Below are 13932 nucleotides of genomic sequence, written 5' to 3'. Positions count from 1 at the left end.
TGCGGCGCGTGCTGGTGCTTCTCAATGAGGCCTCTACCCATGGCTTCTGTGTGTGTTATTAATGCAACTAGTAGTAAGCAAACATAATTAGCGTGTCTTTGTAAAAAGATGTTCTTATTATGTCAATGTGTTGACATTTTTTAAAAATATTTAACTGCAAAATAGTAATGTGTGATACCTTTTTTTGCATTGAATCATACCAGGATGCTTGCTGAAATTAATTGGCTAGCCATACCCAAAAAAAATTCACCAGCCACCACTGCATAGCACACAGCTGCCCCAGCAGCAGCAGTGCACCTTGGCGCAGGAAGAGCCTGCGGTTAGACTGCACATGTAAAAAACAATAACATAATCAGCATTTCACTCACCTTACGTACATAAGCCACTGTGTGAGAAAGGGGTGATCAGTAAGTCCTCAGATTCTAGGTTCTAGCTGAGACACTAGCTTCACTGACAGCACATGTTAATAGTCTCTCGGGCCCTGTGACCAATCACACGCCCAGGGTCGCGAGAAGGCTGTTTCCTGTATTTTGCCAAGCTAATCTTACATTGATAAAGAGAAGTGAAATGTGATTGGAGAAAAAAATGCTGTTAAACAGGTCCCATGAAGCCATACCAAAGGCCTGAAGGAGCAGAGGAACAGATGAAGGCACAGCTGCACAGTGCAATGACAAAATAAGCTAAAAGGGAAAAAATACTATACAATGTATTTGTTTTTCACAAATACATGTAATGTATTTGTGAAAAACAAATACACTATTAAAAATATATACCTTTTTATGAGGAAATTAAGATAAATATATTTTTTTTAATTATAAAATGCTATAACTCTTTTATATATACACTCACCTAAAGGATTATTAGGAACACCTGTTCAATTTCTCATTAATGCAATTATCTGATCAACCAATCACATTGCAGTTGCAAACTCAATGTGAGAATGGGAAAGAAAGGTGATTCAAGCAAATTTGAGCGTGGCATGGTTGTTGGTGCCAGACGGGCCGGTCTGAGTATTTCACAATCTGCTCAGTTACTGGGATTTTTATGCACAACCATTTCTAGGGTGTGAAAAGGGAAAAACATCCAGTATGCGGCAGTCCTGTGGGCGAAAATGCCTTATTGATGCTAGAGGTCAGAGGAGAATGGGCAGACTGATTCAAACTGATAGAAGAGCAACTTTGACTGAAATAACCACTCGTTACAACCGAGGTATGCAGCAAAGCATTTGTGAAGCCACAACACGCGCAACCTTGAGGCGGATGTGCTACAACAGCAGAAGACCCCACCGGGTACCACTCATCTCCACTACAAATAGTAAAAAGAGGCTACAATTTGCAAGAGCTCACCAAAATTGGACAGTTGAAGACTAGAAAAATGTTGCCTGGTCTGATGGGTCTCGATTTCTGTTGAGACACTCAGATGGTAGAGTCAGAATTTGGCGTAAACAGAATGAGAACATGGATCCATCATGCCTTGTTACCACTGTGCAGGCTGGTGGTGGTGGTGTAATGGTGTGGAGGATGTTTTCTTGGCACACTTTAGGCCCCTTAGTGCCAATTAGACATCGTTTAAATGCCACGGCCTACCATTCATGGCCACCATGTACCCATCCTCTGATGGATACTTCCAGCAGGATAATGCACCATGTCACAAAGCTCGAATCATTTCAAATTGGTTTCTTGAAGATGAGTTCACTGTACTAAAATGGCCCCCACAGTCACCAGATCTCAACCCAATAGAGCATCTTTGGGATGTGGTGGAACGGGAGCTTCGTGCCCTGGATGTGCATCCCGCAAATCTCCATCAACTGCAAGATGCTTTCCTATCAATATGGGCCGACATTTCTAAAAAAATGCTTTCAGCACCTTGTTGAATCAATGCCACGTAGAATTAAGGCAGTTCTGAAGGCGAAAGGGGGTCAAACACAGTATTAGTATGGTGTTCCTAATAATCCTTTTGGTGAGTGTATATTTATATATATATATATATATATATATATATATATATATATATATATATATATATATATATATATATATATATATATATATATATATATATATGTGTGTGTGTGTATATATATATATGTGTGTGTATGTGTGTATATATATATATATCCTATATATATATATGTATATATGTATATATATATATGTATATATATGTATATATATATATATATATATATATATATATATATATATATATATATATATATGTATGTGTATTCCCTTTTTATATGGATATTTGTACTGAATTAATACAGTGAATATTTTACCTGAGCCATGCATTTTACTTTCTGTCAATTGGTGCACATTCACTTTTATTGTGTATAACAGATCTGTGAATGTGCATTGCAGGTGTGTTGCTGTTGGTTGGCCAGGTAGCTGATGGCATCTGTACACCGCTCATTGGGTACGAGTCAGACCGAACCCCTGGCTGTGGCAACTACGGCAAGAGGAAGACATGGCATTTAGTTGGTAAGTCAGAGAGATGAAGGGGCGACTGCCCCACAAGATTCACAAATGATTTACCCTTCAACAGTCCACATACAGCTGCGTTACACGTCGTACATCGATAAACTTTAAGTGTTTTTAACTTTAAGTGTTTTTAAAACGACATATTATATTATTTTATTTATTCTGTGTATTCTCTCACATTTTTTGTTTTGTTTTTTGTTATCTAAACTATTTATATTTGTATTGATACGTATTACACAATGCTCATATTTATGTAACTTTTAAAGAAGAAGGGGGGGAAAGAGAGAATATCTTAAAGTGTAAGGATCCTTGTTACACGCATAAACATGGGAAGCTTCATCATAAACAGTCTTTACAAGGTCATGTTGTGTTGGTGGAGCTGCTGGTCACAAGATGTCTCCTACTTTACTGTAAAGTCCACCTGAAGCTTTAGAGTTTTCCCATCATACCTGTGTAAGGGTTACACTTATGAAGCTTATTTCCTATCTTCAATCAAGAGCGTGACCATTCGATTTGAGAGCATGACTCACTGATTTCACTTCGGATTTTGTAAGGCGTTCCCTCAAAACGCTGTCCTCGCACTCATACGGCTCCTGCTTGAGCTGGATTATGCTTGCAGTCTGATATTTTGCTGTGTGTGTGTGTGTGTGTGTGTGCGTGTGCGTGTGTGTGCGTGTGTGTGTGTGTCTTACAGGTACACTGAGCGTGATGCTGTCCTTTGCCTTTATCTTCAACCAGTGCCTGGGCTGTGGCTCCCTCACCCCTCAGTGGGTCAGTTTGACCTACTTCATCCCGTTCATCATCGTCTTTCAGTTTGGCTGGGCCGCCACCCAGATCTCCCACTTGTCTCTCATTCCAGAGCTGGTCACCTGTGAGCATGCTAAGGTAGAGCTCACTGCATACAGGTGCGTCTTCTGTGCAAAGATAGTGTACCTAGTACAGTACACGTGGCATGATCATCTACATATTCTGTGCGTGTGTGTGTGTGTGTGTAGGTATGCATTCACAGTGATAGCCAACATCACAGTGTATGCAGTGGCTTTTCTGCTGTTCCACATTCAGGCCAGTCAGGATGATGACCCGCTCAGCAATGAGCTTGGGCCACAAGATATCCACATCTTCAGGGTAAGGAGGAGTTCTAATCAACTCACAACCCAACATAAAGGCTTAGACAATAGAACCATCTGTGAGAGGTTCTCGGGGTACCCCTCTCTGATGTGATGGTTCCATCCAGAACCTTCTGTGCGGGTTGTATCCAGAACAATAAACCACCGACTACCTACTTTCATATTCCAAAAGTTTCATTTAGAATCCACCCAATCACGCCTTATATCTTATTATAATGACAGGCAGTTATGGCCGCATGCTCAGGGACGTCTCGTGGTTGCAGTGACTAACACTGTATTAAAACAGATTTGTATTGGCTGTTTTATACAGCTATTAACTGTCTGCTGACTCCTCACTGACTACCTACTCACTACGACTTAAGGAATAGTGTGTAGGATTTGACGCCATCTAACAGTGTGTAACCAGCTGAATATCCCTTCAAAGACTGTGGTTACGTTAGCGAGTGAGTGCAAACCTGTCGTAAAGTCCAGAGGCCATCCTGACAGTAATAACACTTCTTTAGGAGCAGCGTAAGTCAGCTGCTAACCTCAAGAACATGGCGGAATCTGTGAAGACCCACTCTCTGTACAGATATAAACACGTTATGGATATTAATATATCACTCTTATGAATATCAGAGTCCTGGTCTGCTAATAGATCCCCTAAAATAGTTCACACTGTGCCTTTTACGCGGGCTAGTAGGGGCTGCAATTGATAACACAGCTAAGTGCATCGCTGCCTCTCAGCAGCTACTCTGCGCCCACACTTTTCTCACTTTTAGTGTCATTAATGTGCGTTTGGCTCATAGAACTACCAGCGCACAAACTGCTGAGCCAAACCGGGGGGGTTGCAATGTGTGCAATGGCCTTATTGTACATCTTGGCGGAAGAGAACCGGTGTTGGTATGTTTGTGAGTTTGGCCCTGTTTAAGAAAGCAGAAGGAACAGTACAGTGGAAGAGGAGAGCAGATATAGAAGCTTAATTAACCCAGCGAGGAATCTGAGGCTACTCCAGAAAAATAAGATGAAAGCAGCGGGAAGGCGGTGACTGATCCCACGTCTTCAGACGTAAAACTCCATCTAAAATATTATTGTCGTCATGTGTTGTAGTTTTATTTTTCTTATTTTCACCGTAGAATAGAGTTGTGTTGTTTTATAAAACCTCAGACTGAAACGTTCTGCCTCCACACAGTTTTGGGGTAGTGAAGGAACACAGAAACCTAAACTACAAGCTCATATGAAAGTGTGCCATGTTGTGTTTTACCTTTTAGAATCTGGCGCTGATTGTGCTGGCCATCGGCGCTCTCTTCGCCCTCCTCTTCCACCTGGGAATCAAGGAAAGGAGGATAGCAGACGGGGAGGCTGGAGAAGAACGGAAGAGGATGGAGGAGGAGGAGGAAGACGAGGGGGAGGGGGTGCCGAGACATCCTCGTTTTAAGACCTCCTCACCTCTTCTGCAGTGGAAATGTTGGCTGCAGCAGCCTTCTTTTTACCAGGTAGGACAATTCTACAGACACACCAGAGGCTTAGTCAGTGATTTTCACTGCCTGCAGCTGGCTAACAGACCTGTGTGTCACTGTACTTCTCTGTAGGTGGCTTTGCTCTACATGTCTACCAGGTTAATGGTCAATCTGTCTCAGACGTACATCTCCATGTATCTCATCAACACTCTGGGGCTGCCCAAGGTAACACAAAGTCACATCAGCCATCCTTTATCATCTCCAAATGATCCGTCCTCACTCTTCCCTCCTTCTTTTTCTTCTTCCCACCAACAGAAATTCATCGCGACAATCCCATTAGTGATGTACCTGAGCGGCTTCCTGTCCTCCTTTATCATGAAGCCTGTCAGTAAACTCATTGGTAAATGTGTAAGTAAACCCTCACACCCCCCACCTGGCTCCACACTTCTGGGTGCTCTTCTCTTTGACCAGTTTGTTTCCCCTTGAAAATCAGGCTACTTTCAACTTGTAAAGGTATAATGTGTAACTTTCTGCATTAAAATATCTAGAAACTACATGTTATATAATTTGTTGAGTTGTAAACTTGCATTATCCGTTTCATCGGCCGCCTGTCATCATATCCCCATTGTGGTTGTTTGCGAGAAGGTGACACAAACTAACAGATCCAGTTTTAAGACAGCTCCACTCTCTCTTTCAGTGTCAACGAACCATATTATCATTAATCCTGTGACCCCCCAATCCAATGACTCATTGTACTTGAACAATCAAAAAGGGTCAGAATGTGTCTTTGTTGTTCCTGATACAGATGCTTACAGACAGGCAATTTTGTTCACTGCTGTCAATCAAATCTGAGCAGCACACACACACACACACACACACACACACACACACACACACACACACACACACACACACACACTTCTGATGGAGCAGGTGCATTTTTACTTTTAATCTTAAAATCACATTTTCAGGGGCTTTAAGTACCGGAAGAGAAAAAGGAAAGGCAGGAGAGGAGCTCAATTACTCAGTATAGCCCAAAATCAAACTTACAAATGATCCCCAGAGTGCTTTACAACATGTACACAATCGACATCCTCTGTCCCGATACCTCACATTGGACATCAGATTGGTTCCATTTATGATCATCAGGGTATTTTTCAGTGTCATGCAGTCCTGTACAACACAATCAATATTTTGCACAGCCGAGAGTCAAGGAGTTGATGGACTGGTTTTTTGGTTTCAGTATTTTTTTCATTTCCTCATGTTTTGTATCTGATTCTGTATCTCCACTGCTAAGAAGAAGGCATTTAACCAAGAGTCAAGTGTTGACACTCACCAGGGTGGGATTTGAACTGGCTCCTTAACTGTCACTGTGTGTGCTCTCTCCTGATTGGTGCAGCTCACCTACTTCATGGGCCTGCTGCTGATTATGGCCTTTTCCTACTGGGTGCTTCTGGATGACATGATGGGTGAACGGGTGTACGGGGCCGCTCTGCTGCTGGGGGCGGGGTCAGCTACCATCCTCGTCATATCGCTCGCCATGACTGCCGAGCTCATCGGCGGCCAGACGGTAGTGTGTGTGTGTGTGTGTGTGTGTGTGTGTGTGTGTGTGTGTGTGTGTGTGTGTATGTGCATGTCAGTCTATATTGACCTTCTCCTCTCTGCAGCAAAGTGGAGCGTTTGTGTATGGTGCCATGAGTTTCACGGATAAGTTGGCCAATGGAGCGGCCGTGATGATCATTCAGTTTCTGCATCCTTGCCAGTTAGTGCACACTATTATATTATGTTATCACATACTCATATTTGCTGTACTGACATATTTACAGTTTAAGGGACACTCCTCTGATTTTACATGGATGAGTCCTGACGATGATCTGTCTGCAGTCTCACTAATTTTTAAAAGTGCAATACTAAATCACTGGAGCACGCTCACCCCTCGTCGAGACACCAGTGGGCTGCAAACCCTCGTAAAACAAGCAGCGGTGAAGGCAACTCCACAGCATTTGAACTCCCCAAGTTTTACAGTAATGGTAGTACTGTTAGCGATTAGCCAAACACACTTAATGTGAGTGAAAAAACTCTGGATATTCTGAGATCATAAGTAATAGAACATGAAAGAAAATGTGCGCAAGTAAGGTTCTACTTTAACAACCTTCTTTAGGATTCATCTGATAACCCATTGGCAAAATAGAACCTACAATACAAGATAAGGTACACTATAGATCATATCTTAAAGAACATGAAAGACAATTTGTATTTCAGAAGCCATCCTTACTGTAAAAACACCAGGTTACCGTGGTGAAGAGGTTTATCCAACCTGGCAAAGTGAAAACATGTGGTTCCTTTTTCCCAGAAAAAAAAAAAAAATTACAACGTTTTTTATTTTCATGCATATTTGTCAGTTTTCTTGTAAAATGACCGATTTTGTTTCAGAGAAGTTCAGTTTGTTAGTTCTTTTCATCAGCCCGATATGCGAATAACATGCTGTTCCCTCTCAGCACTGTGGCATGCTGTCCTGCTTGCGTGTGGTTCTATCATTACATCATGGTCATAGTAACGGGAGGCGTGGCAGTCGTCGCAGCTTTGGCGCTCTGCTCCATCCTCATCTGGCCAATCAGAATCAGACCACGTGAGTTGGACCACTCTGCTAATACATTGTGTAGTTGTTACTGTTCCTTTATGGCTTAGTGTGTGTGTGTGTGTGTGTGTGTGTGTGTGTGTGTGTGTGTGTGTGTGTGTGTGTGTGTGTGTGTGTGTGTGTGTGTGTGTGTGTGTGTGTGTGTGTGTGTGTCCGTCCAGGTGGTCAGCCACTCATCTCTGATGATGAACCCGCAGTTAACTAACAGTCCGTCCCTCACCTTTCACCTACAACTGGCAGCACAAGAGGGAAGCACAACCCTGGAGGACTCAGCTGGAGAGGAAGAGTGCTCCCTTTTTGTTACTTTCTAGATAAATCCTGTCTGATCGCTGCACTGGCTGTGGCATCTTTTCATCTCATTCTGGTAATAAAAAAAGAATCAGGTTAATTTATCTCCAGCCGTTAAATTGACGGACCAAACGTTCTTAGCTGGTGTGGACGGTCTTCTGAGTCTATTTTTGCCAAATAACATCATTCTATTATTGTTTTATGTCGTCTAGCTGCCTCTAATATTGTTTAGATTACTTCTGTACTTCAGTGTTTACGACACAGAGGTGAGCGTGAATATACCGTGAAGTCTGACATCAGCTGCAGCCGGTGCAGTCGTACAGAATGCTGTAAAATGATGAGAAGGGTCTTCAGCTCGCCTCTCTGAGAGGTACTGCGCTTGAGAGGAAAGATCACTTTCAAAGAGCTGTTGTCCCGCTACCGTACCGACCGACATTAAGGCAGGAAAAGGACAACGAAGGAACTTGGTGCATTGTGGGGTGCATTCAAGCTGCACTGCACTTTCCTCCAGACGAAGCAAACCAATACCAATACCAATACACAGGCAGTGGAAAATGACGACAATCCAGACCGCCGTGATGAGGGAGAATGAAACCTTGTTGCACAAACAGGAAGTCAGTAGAACTTCACTTGAATGGGACACACGCACTCTCTCTCTCTCTCTCTCTCTCTCTCTCTCTCTCTCTCTCTCTCTCTCTCTCTCTCTCTCTCTCTCTCTCTCTTTGGGAATCAGGTGATTGATCAGGTTACTGTCTAGGAAGTAGCAAAGTCTCATTCAGACGAGCTTCAGTGGTCAATCCGCTGCTAAGGGTCTCAACGCTGAACTGGGATCCAGTGGGCATACTGGAATACCTTGTACTTGTGCCTCTTGGTTGGGGATCAGCTAGGTTGGCGCTAGTATTTGGAGGTGTTTCTCTCATAGAACAAATCATTCTTTGTGATAATATACTTTGAATCCTTTTTCTTTGTGATTAAAGACCAAATTCATATTCTTTGATGTCAAAGAATATGATTACAATCAAAAGAAACTTGAATAGCAGAATTGTATTTGATATAAAATCACTGTAAAAGGGATCAGCTCTAAAATGTGTGATTACTTATGATGTAATGTGTGAATACCAATATGAGGGAATTGTACGGGTTCTGGTAATGATCAGAACCTGAAACCTGCGTGATAATCTGTCATCTCAGTGATAATTTGATGTTTTTATTTCCTTATGTCTTGTGACATTTTTGAGTGTTGGTGTTTTGTTAAGAGAGCTCATTAAACACATACCGAGAGGTTTGACTTGGATTCTGAATAGTTAGTCATCGACTCAACCACATAGAAGCAGATCATAACCACATTAGTTTTTATGATAACTGCAGGTGGTGCTTTGCCTCCAATCAGTTAAGTAACAATTCACATCCACATCTGTCCAAAATGTCATCACTTCATCATTTGATCCTGTCAGACATTTGATCATAATTATCGTATTGATTGTTGCATTATGCCAAAACATGTGTTTGGGCATATTTTGTGAGGTCAAATGTTCCTGAGATCACACACAGTGCGTTTACATGATGGTATTAATTTGAATCTTGCTTCAGTCGGACTATGCTCTCTTTCGGGGCAACTGCTATTATCCTAATATACATGGCAGTGAATAAATCGAATTATTGGCCGAAAGCATGTCATATTCGATACGATAGGTGGCGCTGTTTTCATTACATCTAGTGGTGATACAGCCATCTCCGCTTTATTTGTCTTCCCACTTCATAATGGAGAAAACTCCGCTACCTTCGGTGGTTGTCGGGGAGAGCGGGGAGAGCGGAGAGCAAATTTACGGGATTTGAACTCATCATTAGGTGGGGGAAAAAAAATAATCAGGGGCTTGTATTGATGTAGCGTATTACTACTACATCACAATCAACGTACTGGATACATTTACAAAATGTACATTTACGTTTTGTAAATGTACATTTACAAAATTATAATCAATAATACAGTCAGCAGTCACATTTTAAAAGGCAGAGAAACAACCACATCAACTTGTGACCAACTGCGACTACTGCTTGTTTGAGAAAGACTGACTTTGTTTAAGTCAAAGTCAGTTTCATTGTCAATTTTACACATGCGCAAACATATGGAGATTGAAATTACATTTCTCTTGTGTACAACATAAAGTGAATGATAATAGTAATAAAGTGCAAAATAGTTTAACAGTTTAAGAAAAAAAAGAGAAGCATATAAACAACATAAGTTAGGAAACTATGAAAGACTGTGTATTTGGCAGCAGTCAGAGTTGAGCAGCATTTAATAGAGTTTAGCAACTCCGCAGGTCACGTCAACATGCTCTATGTAGTCGCAGTTGGTCACAAGTTGATCTGGTTGTTCCTCTGCCTTTTAAAATGCGACCATGCATATTATTGATTATAATTTTGTACATGTACGTGGGTATTCAGTATGTCTATTGTGGTGTAATGGTAATGTCGCCGATTTCTTGTTTTATCCCACCCAATGATACGAGAGGCTCCAAAGTCAATCATCAGTAATTTTGACCAACTTTATTTCAAAGGAAGGGCAATTTTCTGACTTCCTGTTTCAACACATAAACAACAAGCGGCGTTTCACCTCGCGTGGACTCTTTCCCTGAAAAGACTCAACAACGTCAATTCTGGTTTGTTTCGATCACAGACTTTATACGAGAAGGTTTGACATTGAATAGCAGAATTAAACAATACGGGCATTCAGGAGGACAGCTGCGTGTTATCTCGCTATTCTAAACATGTGCTGTAACGACGACAACATTAGATGCTTTCGGCCGAAAGTCGCCAGTTAACGTGGTCGCCTGTTAATCCGTAACACCGGTTTCTATCTAGTTTGATTTTTATTGGTTTCCGGGATACTTTCTTCTCTTAGAGAACATTTTGCGAACGGTCGAAAGCTCTCTTACCAAAATAGTGTTTATGAGCCATTGGTTATAGTCCGTTGGGAATTTAAAAATTAAAAAAGTTTTTTTCCCAAAGCTTTTTCCATATATATATATATATATATATATATATATATATATATATATATATATATATATATATATATATTGTACCATATCTAAAGTACACATATCTTGTAAAATAACTACATTTTTAGGTTGTATTTTTTAGATTGTGTTAGAATGTCTTTCCTTTCCCAGAAATTGCAGAAACATACTAATAATCTCTCGTTAAACAGTATTATTATTAACCTGTTAAGATTGTGTTTCCTTCCATTTTCTCAAGAATATTTTTGAAAATATTGTATAGTATAGTTTGTTTTTTTTTACCAATTTTTTTTTACCACTTTTAGTGACCTAGTTTTATTACTGATATCCACCATGAATCCACCCTCCTGCTGGTATCAGTTTAATCCTGATTTTTGGGATTACAATGATCCCAATCCAACCAAAAAGTTTTGAAAAACCCAAACTCAACCTTTAATCCAGATCAACAACACGATTGGATTACGTAATCCAATCCAATTTCTGAATCATTTTTTTCTTTTGAAAAACCCATTTTCAAGATTTGAGTCAATCCGATAGCTATAATCCGATCAGATTACTTTAGAAAAATCGGCTTTATCCTTAAAAATCGGATTTAGCTACTGATGCTGTGTTTACACCGAACGCATCAAGATTTCGACGCGCGTCGAGATTTCATGTAAAGTCAATGCACAGCCGCGTCGAAGCTGCGTAGACACGTATTTTCCAGCGGGCAGCGCATCAGACGCGTAGAAGCAGCACGAACAGCTCGCAGGTCGCGGAGCGAACACGGGTCGACACGCGAGTTGTCGACGCGCGAGTTGAAATTTCCCAACTCCGACTGCAAAAACGCGTGAGTCATAGTTGCGTCAGCCAATCAGCGTTGAGATGGTCCGCTCGTCACCGCCGTCCTGCCGGTGCTGAATCAAACTGCTGCCGGTCACCCGGAAGGAGCGCTGATAGCGGCTTTATTCAGGCGCTGTTGTGGGACTACGGGGATACTATTATAAACCCAGACACCATGGAGTTTATGTTCACACGTTTGTGTGACTTCCACAACAAGTATATAGCAGACCTAGTGGTTATTTCATCTATAGTCTGTAACGGAAAAGATCGCTCTTTTAAAACAAGAAAAGCGGCGGAAATAAGCCACGCCCCCTTTGTGGTGTCGCGATTAGTCTTGCTGCTATTGTTGTGAACACACTATTTCTCGACGCACGTCGTTGAGAAATAGTGTGTTCACAACAGCATGAGCGTTCAGCCATGAGGGACAGGAATGCTGTGTCACTGCCTGGTAAAAAGAAATGCAGGGCTGTGGCTAAAAAGAAGGCTCAGCCAATGGACTCTTGAGTTTCGGTAGTGACATGAAAACTAGGGACATAATTTTTTTAATTAAAAAATTAAACCCATAATCAATATAAACCTTACAACTTCTGTTTGAATCTAATCATACAGATATTTGAAATTACACCATTGAAAAAAATCTAAAAGTTGTTTTAAATGTCTTTTACAGAAATTTTAATTTAGAGGTCAGGGTTGGGGACAGCTACATACCAATAAAGTACCCTATAAATGATGATTTTGTATATATTTAGCTCATGAGTTTCTAATTTAATGCCTTGGGCTTAAATAGACCATACCATATTCTTACTAAATATCTATGTTTGAATACTTAATTGTTTTGTTGAATAGTTGGTTAGGTTGAATAGTTAGTTTTCTTGTTGGGGGATGGCACTTTGCACGACTTCGGTAGAATGGCCCTTATACAACACAAAGAAATAAGTTTCAAAATTGAAAATCACAGCAAAAATGCTAGAATATCATTGAACACATTTTAGATTATTATGTTTTAGTGTACTATAATTATTGGATAATTAAAGAAATACTATTAATCCGTTAATCCCATTATTAACTAAAAACTTTGGATGACATCAGATGTGTTCAGCTTCAATGCTCAGGAATGTCGATACTGACCAGGTTTGTTTCACAGAACCTTTATTTTACTGCTGCTGACCTTCAGTCCTAAATCAGGGCACAACACCTTAAACAAAATTCGGGGGCGTTGACTATGCTCTTTAGGCCAAGTGTTTTCAGCACCATCGCCTCATCTTCCTGAAGGACCAACCTGGTTAAAAACAGATTGTGATGGTTCTGGACTTTGGATGTAGACTTCTTATTTTTGCTTTTTACAAGAAATGTATTGTTTCGTCAATGATACTTGGTGATTTAATAATCTAGTGCTTTGCCAAACCAAATTCTGTTTCTCCATTATAACCCTGCTAGTGACACTGCTGGTGCTTGTTTATGGGATGCTTCGACACAATAGTTGGATGGTGTCAGGTGAGTGACATAAAACCTTGTGGAAATCAAAAGTGTCTGTCTGGTGCTTAGCAGGCATAGTTCCCTGTTTCACTGGTTCAAAAACAACTGTCAAATCAATAAGTATCTGTTATCTATAATGTGAAAATAAACAAACATTTGAGCAGAATGTCTTCTCTGAAGGCGTAAATATGACATTTAAAGTGTAGAGAGAATCTGAAGAGTTGATTCTTATCAGTTACAGCATTATGCGTAACCCGGAGTCAAACAGTTTGCTGTATAAATAAAGACTAAAGAGATTCTGTGGTCATCTTGTTGTCCTGCAGTTGTCAGGGAGCACTGGCGTTCATTTTCTCCTGGCAGCTGTCCCACAGATTGAGCAGCCTGTTGTCCTTGTTGGCGCAGAAGTCCGTGAAGTCCCTAAGCAGGCGGTCGGCGAGCTTCTCGTCGCCCAGCACGCCCGTCCTCCAGGCCTTGGTTAGCATGGTGTTGTAGGCCCAGTAGTAACCAACTCGTTCCTCGCCGCCGTACGGGCCCTGGCTGTTTGAGGTAGTGGAGTTTCTACGTCTGCGCTGCTGCCCGCTCGAGTACTTCCTCTTTGAGTATGGCAGCTGCAGGAACACGGTGCCTGGCGGAGAGACAGGT

The 13932-nt window shown here is 41.2% G+C and overlaps 2 protein-coding genes across 7 annotated transcripts in view; one reads left to right on the top strand and one right to left on the bottom strand.

The window, feature by feature from the left end:
• mfsd12a (major facilitator superfamily domain containing 12a) overlaps nt 1–9615 on the top strand; it is an 11916-nt gene extending 2301 nt beyond the window's left edge. Inside the window, exons 2-11 of one of the 3 annotated variants that reach the window (XM_068571433.1) lie at nt 2361–2480; nt 3175–3385; nt 3476–3605; nt 4858–5082; nt 5179–5271; nt 5362–5454; nt 6446–6616; nt 6714–6808; nt 7545–7675; nt 7846–9614. In XM_068571433.1, coding sequence (XP_068427534.1) covers nt 2361–2480; nt 3175–3385; nt 3476–3605; nt 4858–5082; nt 5179–5271; nt 5362–5454; nt 6446–6616; nt 6714–6808; nt 7545–7675; nt 7846–7889 — 1313 coding nt within the window. In that variant the 3' untranslated portion in view covers nt 7890–9614. Of the gene's footprint in view, nt 1–2360; nt 2481–3174; nt 3386–3475; nt 3606–4857; nt 5083–5178; nt 5272–5361; nt 5455–6445; nt 6617–6713; nt 7676–7845 lie in introns of those variants that run through there. The other 2 variants (XM_068571434.1, XM_068571432.1) reach the window with 2 other exon arrangements.
• Nucleotides 9616–12239: 2624 nt separating this feature from the next.
• Nucleotides 12240–13932, bottom strand: part of depdc5 (DEP domain containing 5, GATOR1 subcomplex subunit) — a 47930-nt gene continuing 46237 nt past the window's right edge. For all 4 annotated transcript variants that reach the window (XM_068599730.1, XM_068599754.1, XM_068599736.1 and 1 more), the window contains one exon: nt 12240–13915. In XM_068599730.1, the coding sequence (XP_068455831.1) occupies nt 13617–13915 (299 nt within the window). In that variant the 3' untranslated portion in view covers nt 12240–13616. The remainder of the gene's footprint in view (nt 13916–13932) is intronic.

Source organism: Clinocottus analis, unplaced genomic scaffold, assembly GCF_023055335.1.
Source record: "Clinocottus analis isolate CAN_PGR_092001 unplaced genomic scaffold, fCliAna1.0.p SCAF_11, whole genome shotgun sequence".
Taxonomy (NCBI): Eukaryota; Metazoa; Chordata; class Actinopteri; order Perciformes; family Cottidae; genus Clinocottus; species Clinocottus analis.
This window is presented reverse-complemented; position numbering and strand designations above follow the sequence as displayed.